Below are 22677 nucleotides of genomic sequence, written 5' to 3'. Positions count from 1 at the left end.
TCGCCGGGCTCTGGGGTGAGGAAGGGGATAAACTTACCTCTTTCGCCAGCGCTGGGCGGGGAGCTCTCCTCCTCCTCTCCGCCTCCTCCTCTTCAGCTGAATGCGCGCGCACATTCAGCCAGTCCATAGGAAAGCATTATTAATGCTTTCCTATGGACGCTGGCGTCTTCTCACTGTGATTTTCACAGTGAGAAGCACGGAAGCCCTCTAGCGGCTGTCAATGAGACAGCCACTAGAGGCTGGATTAACCCATTTATAAACATAGCAGTTTCTCTGAAACTGCTATGTTTATTGAAAAAAGGGTTAATCCTAGCTGGACCAGGCACCCAGACCACCTCATTAAGCTGAAGTGGTCTGGGTGCCTATAGTGGTCCTTTAAATAATAAATTATACAACATTAGGTATTTTCTATAAGCACAATTTCCATTTCACTGTGATGCATCTTGTGGTGTTAAAATCTCTTTTAGTGACTTACCATTGTTATTATTATTATTATTATTATTTGGACCCCTATTGTCAATCCAAAAAATAAAATAAAAATCAGGCATCTAAAACAAATGTACCTTGATTCCAACATGCACATAAAGAGAGCTAAGGAAAATAGGAGCAAAAGGTGTTCAGGGAGGGTGATACCACCAATTTCTCAGAACAGGAGCTCAAGGTAGGTGTTAGTGTTTTAATTTCCCAATAGTAGGGTAAACCAGACATGGACTACAGAGGAGGTATGAAGAAACAAAGAATAGGGCCTCTATAGCACATTGCAATAATGACCGGTGTCTTTTACAAGAGATGCACATTGCAAATTTATAATTTAATCTTGGAGGGCATTCGGAAATGAATTTCGTTTTAGTTATTTCATATTTCAGCTCATTTTCATCTGGGGCTTTTTGTTGTTTTCTCCAACTCCTGTACACACATATTTACACACCTATCTATGATCTTTCTCTCTGTAACAATATTTATTTTTTCTAACCATATCCAATATCCGTGACTTACAGAAGACTGTGCATTAAAAATAAAAATAAATCAGCACTTGCTTTTGAAGGCACCAATTATCAATAAACAATTATAATCACCAACAGAGGTGGTAAAGATTAATTAGATTTTAACAAGAGTTGGCCATGTTTCTTTTGTTTTAAATGTATTAACAACTGGTTATACATATTACAAAAGCATACATTTATTTGTGAATAGGATTGTTGCTGCAACTCTAGAACTCAATAAAAATATCTATCAAACAATACTCCTGACCACACTCTTCTCGTAGCCACACTGAGACTTATGAGGTCACTGCTGCAGATGACAATTTATAACAAAACCATTAGCGGTTTCGGTAGCACAGGGAACCCTCCAGTCATTGTCTTTATTATCACTGCATGAATCGGCAGCATATGATTGCTTATAATTTCACAGGCTTGTTAAAATCAAGTTAAAGGTCTGTTTTCTTGTTGAATAAATTTTGTTCATATAATGCTGCCTATTTTATACACTCTGTCTTTAATAGAACCTTTGGTCTAGGAGTATCTCACGGATCAAAACAGAGCACTAAAATAGGGGCTGATGATGCTATTTAAATGTGTGATTCCTGCTGTCTTCTTGTTAGTATCTTTAATATAATAGAAGACCTTGTCTGTTTTGTAATTAACACATCTTTACTGGAGAGATATTTGGAAGTGATTGCTGTGAATATACTGGTTATAAAATAAACACAATCACACACCACTTTCTGTTATCAAATTTGTGAATTGTACACATTATATTCCAGATCAACAAACTGTGATATAACAGCCAAGAACAAGTCACATATTAGTACAGCCCTTTATTTTTCTGAAAATATGTATTTTCTCTGACCTTGCAAATATAATTAGCTGGTGGGATGTGTGGTTTGAGAATCATGGTTTCTGTACTAATTGCATCTCTTGGAATTAGATACTAAATATTTGGAAGCTGTCAATAGAAAATAGAAGCTGCATCTTTTTTTGTACATCTGTGTTAGCTTGTGAATCCATCATGGCTTGAAAAAAAAAAGAATTTGGATTCCATATTTATTCTATACAAAGATGGCAGGTGACTGACCCGTGGATTGTAAAAATAAATATTTTCACTAAAATAAACTAAATGCCAGATTATTTCCAAACAATAAAATCTTCAAAAATTGGCTCCCTCTAAATGACAATAAAAAAAAAAGCCTGCCTGACATTGTCATCTGCCTCATTTTGATGTAGTGCTATTTAAGCATACTAACTCCATGTAAATAGTGATATACTTGAAATATATATGTAGATTTTCTTTTTGCATTCAAAGTGTTTTTTTTTTTTTTTTTTTGTTTTTTTACAGCGAAAAAAACCCTATCATGCCTATCATGCTGGTAATCTGCTCAAAAAAAATTATGCCTGCTCATTTTTTTTATTTTTATTTTTTAAATTGAAACCTTAAACTTTCATTTTAAAGAGATTTGTCAATTTCAGAATTTTTGTGGCCATGTCGCAGTATTTAAAAAGAAAAAAAAAAATGACCTCTTCCTCAAAAATATTTATTACTATTCATGAAGACTTTAGACTATGGTGGAAATATGCATTAGGAAGGCAAAATTGTGTTCTTGAACAGACAAAGGTACAAAACGATGGCTATCAGAAAGGGGAAATACAAAATAAATGAAAGAGATTTTTCCAAAATTACAATGAACATGAATTAAAAAAAAATTAATAAATTTTAATTACAAGATTATATTGAGATTTAAGAATTTCAAAGAAAGACCACATCCAAGGCATAACAAAAATTGGAAAATTTAATATTTCTGGAAAGTATAAAGATCATTTTTGAATCATGTGATTGAATGCAAAAGGTAGTGCACAAATATAAAAGAATGTGTTGGCTTCACAGACGTTTCTGCATTTTCATGTCTCCACAATAAATATAAAGAATTATATTTCCACACATTAATTTTTATAGTAAGTGAACAGGATTTTAAAATATGCGTTTCACTACAGATAAGGAGTATATTACCCTGAGAATAAACAAACTGTATATGAACACAGGAAATCAGTATGTGGGGCCACAATCTGACCACGAAATTCTAGAATCTAACTCCAGTGCTTTAAAGTCATACTCATTACAGTTGACAGACACTGCTACAAATCGTAGAAATTAACGGGTAGTTGGAGACCTTGTCATTGTACATTAATTAACCTTATTGGTCAAATTAGCAGCTAATTAACGTCCAGCTCTACAGCATAGTGATTCCTCCAGAGACAATGAGGTAATTACAAACATTGCAATTTCAACACAAATGCTACCCAAGACGTTGGGTTTCTTTCAAGCCACATTTTACAAATTTAGATTAATTGTGGCCTAAAACCCTTAAATTATGAAACTGACTAGTAGGCAAAATATTATATTGCAGAACCTACTCAACATCTGGTATGTATGTTCCTTTCAATCTTCTAAGACTAAGACTTCAAAAGTGAACAGCATTCGAGTGGCTCTATACATTCTGTATATCATCATATATTTAAATATAGACCATAGCAGTTTAATTGAAAAAGAAAATGAGATTTCCCGCTTGCCATGTGCATGTTGGGCACAGATCATCATTTTGCAAAGTTGGGCTAGGATTTACACTGGAAAAATAAAACAAACACATTTTGATTGGCTGCTGACATCACAAAATGTCAGAAAAGGTTTAAATTGTTATGGTATTCTAAATAACCCACCTCCACTCTGAAATACTAACATTCTCGATTGTTAATTCTAGCTGCACCCATTACAGCTTGGTCAGGTGAAAACAATATTAATCAATTTTCATTACTATCTTAAACTGGTTTATGGAAAGATCCGTCACACTTTATGTAGGCTGCTAGTGAACACATACAAGTATATACAATGTACTAAACAAATCCAGGACAGCAGGTCATCATGGCAATATAAATATGTTTCTCTGCTTGTCAGATGAGACCAAAATATTTCCTGAGACTGGCTCCCATAGACTGCAAGTGTGAAGACTGTTTCTGCAGAGTCAGCTTTAAAGGGACACTATAGGTACCCAGACAACTCTAGCTCATTGAAGTGCAAACATCTCCAAAGGTGACATGCAGGCTTGGTGAGCAGTAACTGGAGAGAAGCTAAAGGAAGATATACTTGCTAGAAATAAAATGGCAGCTTCCACAAGGGAGAGCTTCAAGCATCTACCTCCAGCTACTGGAGCCATGCATGTGAAATAGAGAGAGGGACACAGTGGTCTTATCTCAAGATTTGCAAAAAGCAAGCCTTTTCTACACAGTCATTGCACACATTTGTGTTAAATGACAAAAAATGTGATGTCCGAAGCTCCACTTTTTATCTACATTGGGCTTACACCATGGCCTCGACAAGACACATTTTGCTTGCATTGGAATTTCAATTAAGCTCTAACATAGTGAGTATTTCCTTAAGATTTTATCTTTAAAAAAAAAACTCAGAACAAATTATTTCCCTAAAAGGAGACAAAGAGGGAAGAGTACTCGTGCAAACCATTTCCATACAAGCACACATTGTATTATGAATTATTACCTTGTATAACCATATACACAAGGTAAACTAGACTGTAACACCACAGACTTTGTTACCTACAACGCTGCGTTAAAATGAAACATCAAGTTTGTATGCCACAGACGTTCTGTAAATGCAAGACCAAGTTATTTTTTTCATTTGGTGACAACGGGGTAAAACAAAATCAAGGAAAAGAGATAAACCAAAAATCTAACCATAAGATTCTTTTTCGAGAAACTCTTCACTGGCTACTCACATTCTACCCTTCAAAATGGAATGCTGTAATCTAATCAGGGCATCGCTGCATGGAACTGTGCAAGAAGCAAATCTTTTTGACAATGCATTTCCAAGATGGCCACCTACACAGTGAAAATGTCAGATCCTTAGCTAGTAAACTATTACTACAGCTTGGTTATGCGAAAATAATCTAAATTTAATTTACAACAATATTTTCAACAGGTTAAGAGGGAAAAAAAAACAAGTCTTAAAGTGATAAAGTCTCTAACAACCAGCAGTCAATGTTCAAAGATGTGTCTGCTCTGGAAACAAAAAGGCCCTTACCACCTTAATTTATTGTAAAAATCATACTAACCTACATGGGATATTGTTTTAACTCATTGAATAAAAAAAGAAAAGAAAATAAAAGCTTGTTATGTGATATTGTCTTTAAAAGTATGCATGTGTATACTCTGGCTACTGATTATTGTATCTTCCATAACACGGCAACCAAAGAGCTGGAATGATCGCTGCCTGTTCGTGGCACTTCAGTTTAAGATTCTTGCATGCATGATTTACATTTTTTGTGGACCATGTTATTGTAATGTATTCTGTGATCACACAGGCATTGTTGATGTGCCAGGTGTGGTAGAGGATTAATGTCCCATCTAAAGCTTCTTTTATCACCTGCAATAGATCGGTTATCAAAATCCTGCTCTCCTTCTAGAATCGTTAAATATTAAACTGGGCATGTGACCCTGTGAGTGCAGCTTGGGTTTATGATTATTTGGTTACTTCTGCTGCCGTGCACTGTCAGGCATCCACAAGAGAAAAGCATCATCTACTGCCTCCTCTAAGCCCACAGCATAAAAAATTCACAGAAAACAGACTTTTTATGCCATTTTCGATGGAAAGCACAAAGAGCTGAAACTGACTGATGCCAAGTGAATATCACTGAATTACCGTGATTGTGTGCTTCAGGTTAGACACATTCAAATTATTTATACAATGTCAATTTTGGCTTTAGAAAAACAGATTCTTGGGAATAAGTGCATTTTCTCTGCACCCGTCGAGAATTCTTCGCTCTGATTTTATTTATAAACAAGATGGAAATACATAAGTGGGATTTAAGCGTAACCCTTTCCATACAACACATAAGCATGTAAAATTGCATGTACACAACTCAATTTATCATCAATTGAAGCTATACATCAGCTGATCTCCACACATATACCACAGTTGCCTTTAAGCCATTTAAGAAAACGTACATAAGTATTTATTTTAAAAATGCATTATTACAAACTACACACCATATTATTGCTACTTATTGTTCAAGTGGCAGCTCCATCAGAGAGTAGATGTAATCTGCTGCCTGAGTATATAATGGAACAGATTTTATGGATTTTGTACAACACTAAATACAATGTAAAATAATTCCGGTGATGCTGCAACGTCTTACTGAAATTAAATCCCTGGCATTAGAGATGTGGTAACGTATTACAAGGAAGCAAAGCCTAGGTGTACCAAACGCTTACACATAAGGATAAAATATGGCAGATACTTGTTGTGCCCTACTTTTTGCCTCCTCCCACCATCCAATAAAGTGAAAGCTTACTTTAAATAGAAGTATGAGATTACTTACCATTACGGTTCACTAAGCCTTTTAATAGTAATTAAAAGTATTTAATTTTAACTCCTTGGTTTTAAATACCTAATTTTCATCAGTATTATTTGACATTGCAAATAGTATCCAGAACTAAACCAAATGAAATGATCTAGAATATTGTGTCTCTCTCATATATATATATATATATATATATATATATATATATATATATATATATATAAATTATAAATACACAAACATGGATGTATGTGTAAACAGATGATCATCAGACAGATCTCATTTTTATTGCTTTAATTGTTGTCACCTATATATACACACACACGCATATTTGTGTATATATAAATATATATTATATACACACATATATATATATATATATATATATATATATATATATATACACACAAACATGCGTGTATGGTGTACACAAATGTATATATAGATGATGACAATTAAAGCAATAACATTTGTATCTCCGAATAGCCCCGAAGTAAAACTGGTCTATGTGTATTTTGCTAATTCAACAGTAAATTTGGTAATAACCTTTGTTTTCTAATACAGAGGAGCCAGGCCTCATCGTGCCACCAGAGTAATTATTATTTGTAAAACGTCAACAAATAGGTGGATGAACAAGCAAGTTGCAGTAATAGTAATGCAACAAGAAAATTGGGCACAGAGGATCAGAATACCCTGTTTAAACAAGCTTCCATTTTACACTGGTCTCATGTTTACGTTGAAAGAAATAAGAAATTACAGCGGATTACAGCAAAAAATATCTAACAAAGTGCATTTAACCAATGCACACCCAATATTTGTTTCTCTATAAAAGAAAAATTGCTTTGCTAAGTTGTTACGCTACAGCTAGTGAAAAAGATTGTTAATAGAACACTGATGTTGCTCATTTTTAATATTTCAGGTACGCCACCTTGCTGAGAACTGCATCAGATAAAAACACCAAATATAATATTATGTAAATGCAGCTTGGGAAGTTTCCCCAAAACAGGCTGTGCTGGCTCCTGCTCGCAGACGTAAAATGTTTAGCTAGATACATAATGACAGACTATTTTAAGAGGAACTTCCATAATAATGCATTGCGATCATTTTATCATATCTATTATTTTACATTACAATGGAAGTGACATGTTCCAACAAGACACCTCAGCAGTATTTTAAAGCAGTAAACCATTCAAGCCAATTTCTGTATATTCTGACTTTTTCTAATCCGCTCTCTCCCTGTGGCTGAGCAAAATCGAATTGCCTCTCACATTTGCAGACAGCTCTGTGAAGGTGATAATAGAGCTGCACCCTGCTGTCACGAGGCAGGAAATAGGAAAATGGCATATGGGGCTAGAACGAACTAAAGAAAAAAAAAAAAAAAACTAAAACCAAACAAGAACAAAAGAGATTTAAACAAAGGAGAACTACAACCCAATATGCTTTGCACGTTAATTTCTTTTGAAAACACATTTCGCACACTTAGCCATTCATCTGTTTCCTTGCGACAAAATGTGAATGGTTGGGATGAAGTCTTTAAGGAAACTTTGTCTAAAATGCAATGAATACATTGAAAAAAAAAGCATCGGTCTGTGGTGGACAGTTTCTGTAGAAGAGGCAGATGTAATTGGATAATCAGTACTTTCTTGATAACACGGGTAAGCTCACTTTCATAGAGTTAAAAATCAACCAATTAACGGACAAAGGGAACATTAACTGCTTAAAATTAGGCAGCGCTTTAAAAAGCTACGGGAACTATCTTGACCGTGAATTTGATAGAGGCCTCTTAGGAAGAAAATGACTTAATAATTATATGCTGTGATAGGAAAAACTGAAACGGATAAAAAAAAAAATGTAATAAACAAAAGCAAGCCTAGATTCATGGGTACATATATATAATGAGCACTAAAATGGAGTTGCATTTATATTGCGGACAGCACAGAAGTCAGGAGCTCAGAATGCCAACATGCCAGAAAATAATGTGAAGGAAATAAATAATGTTTTCCGTCATACCTTTCCCTTAACGCTCTGAATAGGATCCACTACTACAGCTACTGCTCTCTCCGACAGGGCTTCGAAACTCTGCTGAGTGTTTATATCGACTCCAGAAAGCCAGCATCCAAAGCCGGGGTGACTGTGATACCACCCGACCACCATCTCGGGCCTGAAACAAAACAAAAAAAAATGTTCAGATACCAAACAGTACAAGCAAAACCGTTGCAAGATATGAAAAGAGGCATTAAACTAGCAGAGTATAAATTAAGGCGAGGAGCAGGAAACTCGCTGGTGTGAAAAAGCCACCATTAGGAACATTCACCATAGTATCATTGTGAAAGCAAGAAAATGAATAAGTGTGACAAAAGAGTGGTATCATTAAGGGATGCACATTAGCAATAGTAGATCGTGCTTTCAGTATTTCACCCTGTTACCACACCTTCCCAGAGCCAGTTTTTACCCTTTCAGCACTTGAGTAAATATCTTCTCTTTAAATATCAATTAAACCAGCAGTACAACTAGGAACTCAGTCAAAAAGCAATTTACACTGTTCCGCTCAGCTGCTGAGCCTTTTGCTAACATTAATTTTGAAGTTTTTTTTTCACAGTAAAAGAATTTTGAACTCGTACATGACAACTGTTGAGAGGTAAAGAATTAAATTGCATGAAAAAAAATGATCTGTGGAATTACAGTGTGCGCGTTAAAAGTTAGATAGAGTTGTTTACTAATAAAGCAATTAATGTCATCAATGGTGGGTAAGCTTTGCTACAACTTCGTTAAAACCAAGGTGTACAGAAATACCAAGCCAAAAACTTGCAACTTAAAAAGCGCAGTAGCAACGAATTGTAGAGGTATTAACGATCCAAACCCTGCCAGAAAAAAAACAAAAAGATAAAAGAACTGCATGCGCATGTTATTGTTTAGAAAATAGACTATTTTGCCCAAAATTATATACTTCTTTAGAACTCAATCATTTAGTGGTTCAGATATATACTCTCTTAAAAAGGAATCCCCATTATGAAATGCTTATAAAGATGGTGTTGGAATTTAAATGAGATTCCAATACTCTCAACAGATATAATAGGATAAAGTAGAGAATACTTTGTCTTGTGTATTTTTCCCATGCTTTAAAAAAAAAAAAAAAGAAAAAAAGAAAAAGGGGAAGCTACTGCTATCAAACCCCCAGCCGCCACGAGGAGAAAATGCTTTGTTTAAGGAGCTTCTGTCATCTCACTAACTTTTATTAGAATTACTTTAAGTGACAAGTGAATATGAATGAGAAAGTATTTATATAGCATATAGACAAGCGATGGTGATAAATAAAAGATAGAGGTATGATTCTCTTTGCAAACCATGCATAAAAGATAGTGTGTGTAGCAATCACAGGCAATACATATTATAGGTATGGGTCACTTATACTGTATACATTCACACTAACTCTAATATTAGCCACAGTTTGAAAGCAGGCAAGTTCAGACAAGTAGCTATATCAGAATAGTCTTCTATGAGGACATGGATAGCTGCTGGCTAATTTATTAGAGTAGAGTATAGAGTATCCACATACATAACGTTAGGCTGATATGCTGCACCGCTACCAAGGAATATATGCAAGGTATGATAACTTTGGCCATTTGTATTTAGTAGAATCAAGCACCAGCAAGGGTGGTGCACATGGCAATATCTACACAGCTCAGCTCTGTCTAAAGATAATCCAACACACATTTCAACCTATAAGGGATTATTTTGCCAATTCTGACACAGGTTTCTGCTGCTATTGGGGACTGTGTTGAACATACTTCTGAACGGTTTCTTCCAAATGCCTGGGGATATCAGGTCATATAACATTTATTCTGTTGATACATAGTTACAATATTTCTGCCTAAAAACTTACACCACCATTGTAGACAGCGTTCACTTCCTTTAGCTAATGCCACTTCTGATATGCTGCTCATACAGACTCTGAAGTGGTTAAAGTGCTTTCAATGAATGAGTCAAAAAATAGTTTGAATGGGGATGCATCTATTAAAACAAACCACTCTTTACTTTCAATGGATTTAATTTAAAGCTTCCAATTCACCTATCTGCAGCCTGATTTTCCTCAAAATGCAAAGCGAGCACCCCTACGGATCACTTAACATCATGGAGTAAAGTTTTGAAAAGCAAGAACTTACCTTCCGGTTTGCTTCAACATGTCCAACATTTTTGCCTGGAACACTGGGTCGACTGCCTCCACACTAACACCCTGAAAAACACATTTATTTATAGCCATATCCTTTTCCATTTTAAATATACAGGACTCATTAAAACTACAAGATTGCAAATGTGCATTTCCCCCCCCTTCTCTTCTAACTATGCACTAGAACGAAAGTATGAACAATTTAATTCAATATTTGCAGCAGGGAATGATAGTTGCAAACCAAGCTGTTCAGATAGCTAATGGTAAAGGGTTATTGCTGTTACAAAACAAGGAACAAAACTGTTAAAAGTAGCAGGATTAATCTTCTAAAACCACGTTAATTAGCAAAGGGAGCAATTTGTGACAAACATGACAGTTTTGTAGAAAGCCTACACAGTTATGAGTAAGGCCAATCCAAACATTAGCAATTGCAGTGCGGAAAATACTGCTCGACACTAACAAAATTGTTACATAAGCAAGATATACAGGAGCATGCTTGTTCTGGTTGGCAGAAGGTATTGGACACAAGCATCATGAATGGAAATCTTTATTTCACCATGATTACATATGCCAGTCCTCAGCCATACTACCTTGCAAATTCTCATACAGAACTGTAAGATGCAAAAACAGTCTGGGTCTGCTTTTAAATGTGCAGAGATCTAAACCAAAGGCGCTTTTTCTTGGTCACAAAAACATTTCTCGAAGATGCTAAAGGGACACTATAGTCACCAAAACAACTTTAGCTTAATGAAGCAGTTTCGGTGTAGAGATCATGCCCCTGCAGTTTCACTGCTCAATTCTCTGCCATTTAGGAGTTAAATCACTTTTTGATGCAGCCCGTGTCACACCAACCTGCATGTGACTTACACAGGCTTCCAAACACTTCCTGTAAAAAGTCATCTAATGTTTATGCTTCCTTTATTGCAAATTTTGTTTAATTTATAAAATCTCATCTCCTACTCCGTTAATAACTTGCTAGACCCTGCAGGAGTCTCATGTATATGATTAAAGTTCAGTTCATAGAGCAGAATATAAAAATGTTTAAAGTAAGTTACATCCAATTGAAAACGAAACCATTCTGCTTTCATGCAGTCTGTGTGAGTCACAGTCAGGGGAGGTGTGACTAGGGCTGCATACACAAACAAAAGTAATTTAACTCCTAAATGGCAGAGATTTGAGCAGAGAGACTGTTTCATTAAGCAAAAACGGCTTCATTGAGTTAAAGTTTTTTTTTTTTTTTTTTTTTACTATATAGTGTTCCTTTAAATACTTCCTGTAAAGAGTCATCTAATGTTTACACTTCCTTTATTGGGAATGATGCGTAATGTAGAATTTCTTATCTCTCTCTGGTTATGTTAATACTTGCCAGACCCTGCAGGAGCCTTGTGCATGTTATTAAAGTTGAATTTGTTGGAGATAAAAACTTTTAAAATAAGTTATGTCTGATTGAAAATGAAACCATTTTGTTTTCATGCAGTATATGTCAGTCACAGCCAAAGGAGGTGTGACTAGGGCTGCATACACAGAAGAAAAAGTAATTTAACTCCTAAATGGCAAAGGAGTGAGCATTGAGACTTCAGATGCATGATCTATACACCAAAACAGCTTCATTAAGCTAAAGTTGTTTTGGTGACTATAGTGCCCCTTTAATATGCTGCAATTATACACTGCAAATACTGATCGTTATTAGAGGTTTATCAGATAATGCGGTGTCCCTTATTAGTTTGTGAGTGAGAAGCAAATACCAATATGGCATGCACTGTGACTGGGTGTGTATGCTATAAAAGCAGGTGTGCACATGCAGGCCAACACATGAATACAAAGGCAATTGCACACAAACTAATTATTATTTCAAATGCTTCATAGTGTGTGGTAGCATTGTGCAGTAGATGTTTACATTGACTTTAATGCACTGGTGTAATCTCTACTCAATTTATACAATATGTGAAAGAAAGCACTCTGGATTTAATTATACTATTGGAATTATCAGAATTACCATCTATTCACTCTTTTCCATCAGCCCAACTGGAGCCTTTGGTAGATGCCACAATAATGTTATTTGCCTGCAGAGTCCCAACTGTAATGCTTAATGTATATCCCTTGGTTCCAATGGTTACACATCTTAAAATTACAATCTAGGGGATTTTGTGCTTCTACCTTTGTGGCAAATGTTTGGGGAAGTCCATTTTCTGCTACAGAAGGATAGCACAAAAAGGGTTTGTCAAAAATGAAACGAAGAACTTAATGCATAAAACTCTGACTTCAACCCACTTACAAAAATTTGAAACCATATAAACAAGTTATTGCAAAAACCTTACTAATCTGCACATGATTAATCTACAATTAGCTCATTTGCCTCCTTATTGCTTTAAATTTAACCAAATTACACACACTAATCTTAAATTTGAGAATTCAACTTTGCAAAACCCAGATTATTTTGATTTCAGTGAGATGGGCTTTAAGGAAGACAGGACATCCTATTGGACTTGGTAGGAACATGAAGACCCAAGTCCTTACCAATAGAGACTCTGCTGCAAAGAATTCTGCACATTTTCAGTTGTTACACAACAGGCGTGCATTAATCAAACTGACCCAACAAACTTGATCTCTAAAACCTTGGGGCTTGGCTAATGAGTTCCTCTAATGGAGCAATAGAAATACTTTTGAAATTCTAGCTTTTGAACTATGATCTATGTTTCTACGTTGCCAAGCCAGTCATATGGCCATTAAATCATTGGAGGTCACAAAGTTAGTCTTAACTGGCGGCCAAGTGTAATTTATCTAGTATTCAACATTTCACAAATGGGTGAGATTTCTAAAAGCTGGAGCCATCAATTTCTAGCACAGCAGATACCGTTGCAAGTACCTGCTGTTTTACTCACTATTTTCTCTAGTTAATCTAGTCAATGTAGTGGTTCTATATTGCAAAAAAAACAAATTTCCAATTTTTTTATTCATTTTTAAAAATCAGTACTTTCAGTGAAAACGTAGAAATAAACGAAACGTAAAACAGAATTCAAAATTTAAAAACCCACCGTTCCCGATTGTGGCATGGCAAATACATCAATAACTCTGACTGTGTAGTCATCAACAAATTCTCCAAGCATCAGTCCCATGACTTCCATAGGGACACCAGCACGACCATGTTTAAGCATCTACAGAGAAGATATAAAATGGAATAATATTAGAGCAGAAGAATTCAATTGAGTCATAATGACCAGGTCTTTAAGATGGCATTAAATTGAAGGGATACTATAGGTACCCAGACCACTTCATCTCATTGAAGTGTCCCTGTCCCCTTAACCTTGGAGAGTTAGAGAAACTGCAATTTTTATATTGCAATTTTAAGACTGCCTCTAGTAGTGGTCTATCAGATAGCCCTAAAGGAGTTTCCTGTAATTTCATAGAGTTCAACTACGTGAAGCGGTGCTGGACGTCCTCGCGATTAGTATAAGGACGCCCAACATCGTTCAAATCCCAATGAGTGGGGTTCACATTTAACCACGGCTGCTTACCACCTGTGATAACCGGGTGTAGAGAAACAGGGCTAATGTGGAAAGAAAGATGTGCCAAGGCTAGTTGTAAGACCGTCTCATGGCGGGTTGTAATTTTGCTTTGTAAATCCACTACAGTACAACCCACCAGGCACCTGTCTTGCATTCAAACACACTGAAAGTCCACACAAATACACCCCTAAATTTACTGGCACTGCACACAAATACACCAATGCATTCACAAACTGTGATTCCAAACAAACATAGCTTTGCATTCCCACTATGGCCTTGCACACAAAATCATCCCTACATTATTACAACTAAATGCTTATATTTAATCAACAAGATATCTATATACGACGCCTTAAAAACTAACAGTAAGAACTTCAGACTGAAAAGTCACCAAAAGCCACCTGTTTTACGGCAGGACTTTCAACGGAACAAGTGCAAACTTATGCAACCCAAATAAGTCTGCTTTGCTTAGACACAGAGATTCACGTTAAAACATTGTAATTCATAGGCATTAATATGAGATGGAAACTTACCTTAAGCAAAGCCAGAGAGGATATATACACCTGTTCTGCCGTATCCACCGCAGGAGCATCTGTGGGTGGTCCCTGCAACGCAAGAGCAAAAAAAAAGGCAGAAATTATGATTATTTTGAACTGATAAAGAATAAAAACGCTTCAATACTCCAATTATTTCCTTTTGTAAAATTAACATAGCGTATAGAAATATAGAAGTCCGTTTTGAAATTTCTGGTAGCATAAAAGGTAACATCATAGGATAGCCAAGGAAGGGTCAGTTATTTAAGCCACCTCAAACAGCAAAATAATCCCTGATTTCCTAATGATCTCTCTCGCATCTTCTGAATGTAAGTACTTTTGGACTGGCATGTTTAACTGGTTTTAAAAACAAAAAAACAGATTAGATTAGTAGCTTTTGCCGTGAGCTCTTCCCACACCAGGAAGCAACTAAAAAATACTCAGCCAATCCCAACTACCCCACAGTCCAAAAAGAAGAGTGGATTATATCACTTAAGTCAAACACGTCAAACTCGCCGCCCACAATGGACGTCTTTGCGGCCCGGTGAGCCTCGAGTACATGCTTGGTGTTAAAAGCAGAGTATGTACCTGCTTTTTTTCCCCACATTGCAGGTGCCTACTGTGCTAACATTTACCTGACCGGAGAGGAAGCAGGACGCTGGCGGCAGCAAGGGAGCTCAGTCTTCCAGCTCCACTAAGCTGGGCGCCAGGGAACAGTGAGGAGCAGGAAGGAGATCTCCAGATAGATCCCCACTGGACCCCAGGGAATGATGTGAGTCTAAGCAAGAATGTGTAAATGTGTGTGTCAGTGCGTGTGTGCCTGTCTGTGTGTGTGTGTGTATCAGTGAGTGTCTGCCTGCCAGTGAGTGGATCTGTGTGTGTGTGTGTCGCGATGACCGCGGCTGGACAGTGGAGTACATGGAGGCTCGCAACGCCACACTTGACGTCGACATGATCCACCTTCACAGAGCTTCAAAAAGTAGCGGGAGGACCGGTTTGGCACAGGGTGCGGACAGCGCCATTTGGGGTATACCAGAAACCGGACTCCGGAGTCGCATACTGGCAGCTGTAATGTGAGTGGAGTCTGCTTGTTGGCTAGAGGGGGGTGCTGGGATTTAATAGAGAACGGGAAGGGAGGGGACGACTGGGATGCCGTTTTTTTTATACTGTACTTTTCAAAATAAGTATGCAAATTAGTTGCTGTGTAAAGTGCGCCAATAGGTACAATTAGGATTTAAAAAAAAAAAAAAAAAAAAAAAAAACCTACGTTTCTATGAAAATTTAAGTTGTTGTTTTTTTTTTTGCGGCCCACACAAACTTAAACCTGGTTTATTTGGCCCATGCTAGACTTTGAGTTTGACGTGCTTGACTTAAGTATTTGATCAGCAGGGGTCTGTGAGATATTTAGTTCATACCTTGTCATGAAAAGCCACAAATGAAATTACTGTGAGATAATGGAAGTGCCGTTTGCTATTAGCTTACCCATTACGTATATAATAATTTATTCTTTTATAGCCTACAGCTGCATCATTATCAAAAATAAACGCAAATGATCAACCATTTGTCCAGCAACTAAAAAAACAAGCAAAAAACAAAAACAAAAAAACAACTATTTCATAATACTGGTTTTAAAAAAATTCAACTATATCGCTTGCATACAGGATAGCTGGAGATAAAGATATTATTGCATATTATATAAGAATAATAATATAAACTAAAATAACCAGGCAAGGGAAAATTCTTGACATTCTGCAGGGGGGTCAGTTACAAGACTCTTGAAAAATCGATCTGACTGATTTTGCTCTAAAAAGTATAGATGCTTCAATCCTCCTTTAACTGTCTAAAAGTGTTAGCCAGTGAGATGACCTGCCTGCAGGGCAATAATCACAGCCTTCACTCAGGACGCAAAAACAATCTGAAACCTGGAGAGCCCATCCTGAGCTTTCACTAAGTCACAAACCAGGATAATGATGATATCATGATAATATAATTGGGAAGATGACAGAAAGGCAGCCTACCACTTCTATGTCTCAAACTACTATTAAAAATACAAAAAGATTTAAAAAAAACGGCACGGTGTGACAGAACCGCTCATGCAGAAAACAAAGGCAACTTCAGAAAGTAAGAGATCTAACATACAATAGAGAAATAATAAATAAACAAAAGTCATAGTATATTAGGTCAAGTATCTTAAATTAAAGCGGAGGAGTATTTAATGAGAGCAGATCGTAATTTGCTGGAAATTAACAAGAAACAAGCAGGAAAATGTTTTCAAGACAACGCCATCTTTCCACGGTTAAGTTATCCAATTTACAGCTTTTGCTTATGTTGAAATGCAAAGTATTGTCTTATTTCTATCACATGGGCAATGTCTGTTGACAAAAAGCTGCAGAAGGCATTTGAAATGGTAACAGCACAAATCTAATGTGCTATCTGCTCAGGCCTTTTAGCAAATTTATTAACACTATTAGCCGTTTTGCTTCACCTTCCCGTTGGTGTGAACTTACATCACTTACTTAGCCAGGTTTATTAAATACCTGCTGATTAAACAAGAGTCAAAACGACTGATAGGAAAACTGCAATCTGACGCTGAACTCTGTTTGGTGTAAATATGCCTACCAGGTAATGAACATTAACGAGGGCTAAAAACATCCAACCAGATTGAGTCAATTTCACGGAGGTGTTCAGGGACTGCATCGTTTTATTTCTAATAACGAGGCAGGTTTTTCTAGCAGGGCTTTCTGTGATGCATAGATTTGAAATGTCCTTGCATAGGTGTGAACATTACATTATTTCACAGGTAAACAGAAGGTCTCTGCAGAAGAAAATAAATATGCAAACGCAGTGAGGAAAGATAAAAGTACACGCTGATAATGAGCAGCAAAGTTGTTATCGAGAAAATAAATTAAAATGTTATCTGTGCAAAGTATCTGAATAGGATACGTTTGAAAAAGGGGAACATTTGATACAGTTAAGGATGTTTCATTGCGCACTAATCAGAACCTTTAATACCGCAAAGGTGGAGAATGCAGTTCCAAAAAAAATAAATTAAAATGTATATACGATATACACTGGAAGCCAAGAATCTACCTTTTAATGCTTTAATTTTGTGAGTATTAAACAACTAGTGTGAAAAACAAGCTACATGTAAACTACAGCTTCTGCGTCTGCTTCAGTGACTAGCTGTGCAACCTGTTATAGGAGGTGTTAATTGGCAATAGGAGTACAAGTCCGAAGCATGTTCCCCATTGTCCAAGCACCGCAAGCCTAGGTCATTAAAGTGGAAATGAATTCTTCCCTGCTGGTTTAACCCCTTGGTAGCCAAAAGGGTGAGCCTCCCACTGCAATCAGTAGTGTTCTTCTCATTCATTTCGCTCTCGAAGTGTTAAGCTGTCAGTACATCAGTAAGTAGGATCTTTTAATACAGCCATAAGATAAATAATAATAAAAGGCAAAATAGTTAACATTTAAGGAGGCCTGCGAGCCCCGCGGTTTTGCAAAGTTCCATTGTTACCAGTTTACAACGATCAGACTCACAACAACACGAAATAACGATACATATAATTCCATTTACAAACAAATATGAAGGGGAAAAAAAACAAAAAAAACACGATATGTACAATCTTTTCCATGCAAACTCCCAAACGCAAGTTGCGATTACGGAGTACAGTTGCCCGGATTCTCCAAAAACTAATATATCTTTGACTTTTATATCATACAGTCACACGGCACCGTAATAGCGACACGGCAACTACTAACAAACCACCCTAGCTAGCACCATCCCGTAGCTGAACATACCTGAGAGGAGAGCATACACTCTAGACTACTAGCTCCAATAACCTGTCTCCAGGCTATGCATCTAACCCGCCCGAGGCTGAATAGGTTACCTAGACTCAAGCGACTAGCCCCTCACATTGAGGTAACAGCCGGAATGACTATAACATACATTGCACCATACCAATAGGTAGCCGCTCGAGCTTCTCACAATAGACACGTGCCCCCAGAACACTTACTAGAGGCATAACCTATGAATGCACTGCCGGAAGACAAACGACCGCAATTGAACACACGGACGAGCCAACTAACGCCAGGCAAAACACTTATTTAGCCGTAGTAGGAACCCTAGAGGCCGCTGATAGGAATACCTACACGAATGCCGAGAATCAATTACTCTCCACACCAGATACTCCACACTATACAAGGCGCACTCTATTAATGACCTATAAGGAGGTCCCTATATCCCTAAGGACACCGCAGAGGGGAGTTAACCGACCTATGTATATTATATATCTCATTACATATATAACAATGCACGGATCTGCGTATCCACACAATATCAGATGATTTGAGAGACCTGCGAGTCTCAATGTCGACTGGGATCGTAACTAAAATGTCGATAAAAACATATTTACATAATAAAAGGCAAAATAAATGATCAAACTGCAACCATCTTGAGTATAAGGACTGTTCTAGTAATGGTGGGTATATACCAACCTAAATAATGGTATATTGAACGAATACAGCATTTGGTTTAGAGAGTGTACCAAGTCTCCCTACCTTCCAATATGCATATGGGTGTGTTATAGTAAACGTATAAGTAAAGCAGGAATACAAGTTGTATGGCACCTTCTTCCAAAGGGATACAGTATGGCTATAAGAGGTCACTGTAGTGGTTATGGTGCAAAGAGGCTATGGGCAGCATACCATGCTATTTTGTCAAAAGATTATGGGAGCAGTTCTACAATAACTGGGTCTCTCTCCAGCACCCATAGGCCACCACACCACTCACATCATGGAATTTGCACTTTATCAATTTAGTCCAACAGAACAGAATAAAAATATAGTATAGTTTAATGAGTGCTATTTTTTCTATTTTTTTATTTATTTCACTGCTGCAAAGCTATATGATATTAACACACGACAAACCTTACAAGGTCCAAGAAAAGATCGCACAATAGCAAATATGGTCATATAGTTTAGAGCCTTGAAAACACCTAGCAATCTAAAACATACATACAAGTACTACATTCAATAATCAAACATGACAGAGAAGAATACAAAAATAGAATTGCCACCTCATTCTGAGGTGCAGCGTGTGGCAAGGCCACACGGAAATAATAAAAATAGATTAGGACTGTGAGATATATATTTACTGAAGCTACATTATTACACAGAAAATATACATTTGGTGGGGAGGGGTTTCTCTGAATTGGGAGTTGTGCAGAACTGCAAATTATTTGGACAAAATAGTGACGCTGTTAAGAATAGCAAAGTTGAAGAATTGTTTCAAAGCCACTACTTTGGCATAGAATGTGCAAATTCCACTGTCAATACTCAACGATTTCTAGCATAGTGAAAAAGCAAAAAGTGTAATGTTTTTCTGATTAAGAAATAAAAAAATAAAAAAAAACCCCACAAACATGGTTAAATGGCATGGCATGTGGAATTTTTATATAAATCAAAAAAAATAGTTTACCAAATGATGATTTTTTTGTTATTTCGTTGAAAGAAGAAAAGAAAAAAAAAATTTCAGGGGGCAGGCCATTAACATATTTGAGACAATTAACATCTGACAAAAAAAAGTTTGTTGACAAACTGAACAAAGAATGACCACACAACATTAGCAAAACATGTGCCTTCAACAATTACCATATTAAAAGGATGGAGAATAAAACATGCATTAATAAATCAAACACCCAATTAATAATCATTTTAACTTTCTTAATTTGAAAAGCAGATATATGAACAAGTCAAAGGAGGAGGGAAAAAAAGATATATATATATATATATATATATATATATATATACCCCCCTAAAAGGTATAATATTTTAAGGATAGCCTTAATAATGTCATAAATGTCTCTACTTTGTTTATCGGGTCACAGCTTAATGAGGACAAACACGTGAAGGCAGCACATTCCTGTGCCAATTACAGAACCTAAGCATGAAACCAGCTTTGCTGGGGGTACGGGGTTAGTGTCATTGATGAAATGCATTTTCATTTCCAGACAGTTAGAATTTTAATTGTTTAATAGTGCACATTGTCTTCCAAAAAAAAAAGGGGGGAAAAACAAAAGTTCATGAACCCCATCTAAAGAAAGAATGGGGGGGGGGGGGGGGGGGGGCTCTATTAAACAAAAAAAATACATTTTCTCAAATCACTTATTTATTGACTTCTGCCATACTAGATAAGTCAGAGAGAAGGCTATAGTGATGAAAGTACTTTTCTAGGAATAATTTATCTAGTTTTTTAGCATATGAAAGTATATAAAGTAGTATAAACATTATTTACGACAATCATTTTAATCAACTTCCAAAAGATGTAAAGCTGTGTTATTCCAGAATAAAATTAAGTCCTGGACCATATGTGTGCAGTTCATGCGCTAACACAATTTTCATAATGCCACCTATGTTTGTAAGCCCATATTGTTCTCTGCAGGACTCTGCTAAAGGCAAAGTATGATATATACTAAACAAGATGTGGAGTATCCAGATTTAACAAATAGGACCACTGTAATAAAGATATATATATATATAGAATGTAATAGTTTAAAAAAATGTATGCATGTTCAGGTGAATGAAGCCTCTTGGTTATATACACACACACACACACACACACACACACACACACACACACACATATATATATATATATAGCGCCTGTAGTCTGTATGTCTGTCTAACTATAAAGCACCTCCAGCAGCCTAATTAGGGTGTCATAAGCCAAACCAGAACAATTGTTCCAGGTTTTTAATTCTGTGGATAGTGAATGTCTGATGTCAGCACTCACAGAATACTGGTCAGGCATCCAATGGAAACCGCCCCCCACCACCTTTGTGCTGGCTATGTCTTTGATTCAGCTCTCCAAATCTGGGGGAGTGACATTAGCAGAGGAGCATCAGGATGCATAGGGAACCTGGCCTCTGTGCTGGAATGGAGAAGTTTTAGCTTTATTTTTGGAGGGCAATGATCATTCATTACAAGAATAAAAGCCATGGTTTAGCCTTTGAAGGGTCACTATAGTGTCAGGAACACAAATATGTATTCCTGACCCTATAGTGAAAGCTCACCATTTAGGTGGCTTGCCACCCCCCCCAATGGGTTAAAAAAACAAAACAAAAATAACTTACCTTATTTTCAGCTCTCCACAGGTCTGACGGCGCTGGCCCCACCTCCTTGGTGACAATCAAAGTTGCCGATTTTTAGCCAATTCAATGCTTTCCCTTGGGAAAGTATTGGATTGGCTAAAATTCAGCAAGGGGGCGGGGCCAAACACTTTTGGCCAATCAGCACCTCCTCATAGAGATGCATTGAATCAATGCAGCTCTATGAGGAAAAATCAGCGTCTCAATGCAGAGCAGGGGGACCCTGAACAGCAGGGCTGCCTACTGTGCAGCACTGAGCCAGGAAGCACCTCCAGTGGCCATCTGAGGAGTGCCCACTAGGAGGTGTCCCTAGGGGCAATGTAAACGCCGTCTTTTTTCTGAAAAGACAGTGTTTACATGAAAATGCCTGAAGGGAACTATTATACTCACCAGAACAACTACGTTAAGCTGTAGTTGTTCTGGTGACTATAGTGTCCCTTTAATGGAAGAAATTAAGTAATGACCTTAAAAATAAAACGTATTTTTTTTATTTATTTTTTTTAAAGGACATGATTTTCCTTTTAACATTAGCTCCACATAAATTGGATTTTATCACAAAGTCCTATTTATGTGAATAATTCTTTAGAAAATAAGCCATTTGGTTTAAATGTCAACTTTAAAACCTCAAGGCTTGGATGCCTCTTGCTTCGGAAAAGGCTAGGTGTCAGTTGTATTTAGCAGGAGAGTACCAAGAAAGTGCTCCGATATATCCTGCAAAGAAACTGTTCACATCTCTACAACAAACGTGTTGATGAAAGTGGATGAATCAGGCTCTGCTGAAAGACTGAGCAACAGGTTTTAACCTGTGGAAGAAAAACGTTATCTGAAACTGCAAGCTCATTAATGTGTTCATTAAATATACTTCACATTATATACGAACAAAACAAGGCCATTCAAATATTTAATTTGGTGCAAATTAGTACAGAAAACATTACAGAGAAAACAGATGAAAGATTGG

At 36.7% G+C, this 22677-nt stretch overlaps 1 protein-coding gene across 1 annotated transcript in view; it reads right to left on the bottom strand.

Annotated features, from left to right (window-relative positions):
• Positions 1-22677, bottom strand: part of PSMD14 (proteasome 26S subunit, non-ATPase 14) — a 55466-nt gene that overhangs the window by 15180 nt on the left and 17609 nt on the right. The window contains exons 2-5 of the mRNA XM_063428614.1: positions 14575-14646; positions 13571-13690; positions 10531-10601; positions 8378-8528 (exon numbers count right to left, since the gene is read on the bottom strand). Coding sequence (XP_063284684.1) covers positions 8378-8528; positions 10531-10601; positions 13571-13690; positions 14575-14646 — 414 coding nt within the window. The remainder of the gene's footprint in view (positions 1-8377; positions 8529-10530; positions 10602-13570; positions 13691-14574; positions 14647-22677) is intronic.

This window comes from Pelobates fuscus, chromosome 8, assembly GCF_036172605.1.
Source record: "Pelobates fuscus isolate aPelFus1 chromosome 8, aPelFus1.pri, whole genome shotgun sequence".
NCBI classification, from domain to species: Eukaryota; Metazoa; Chordata; class Amphibia; order Anura; family Pelobatidae; genus Pelobates; species Pelobates fuscus.
Note: the sequence above shows the minus strand (reverse complement) of the source record. Positions and strands in the feature narration are given on the sequence as shown.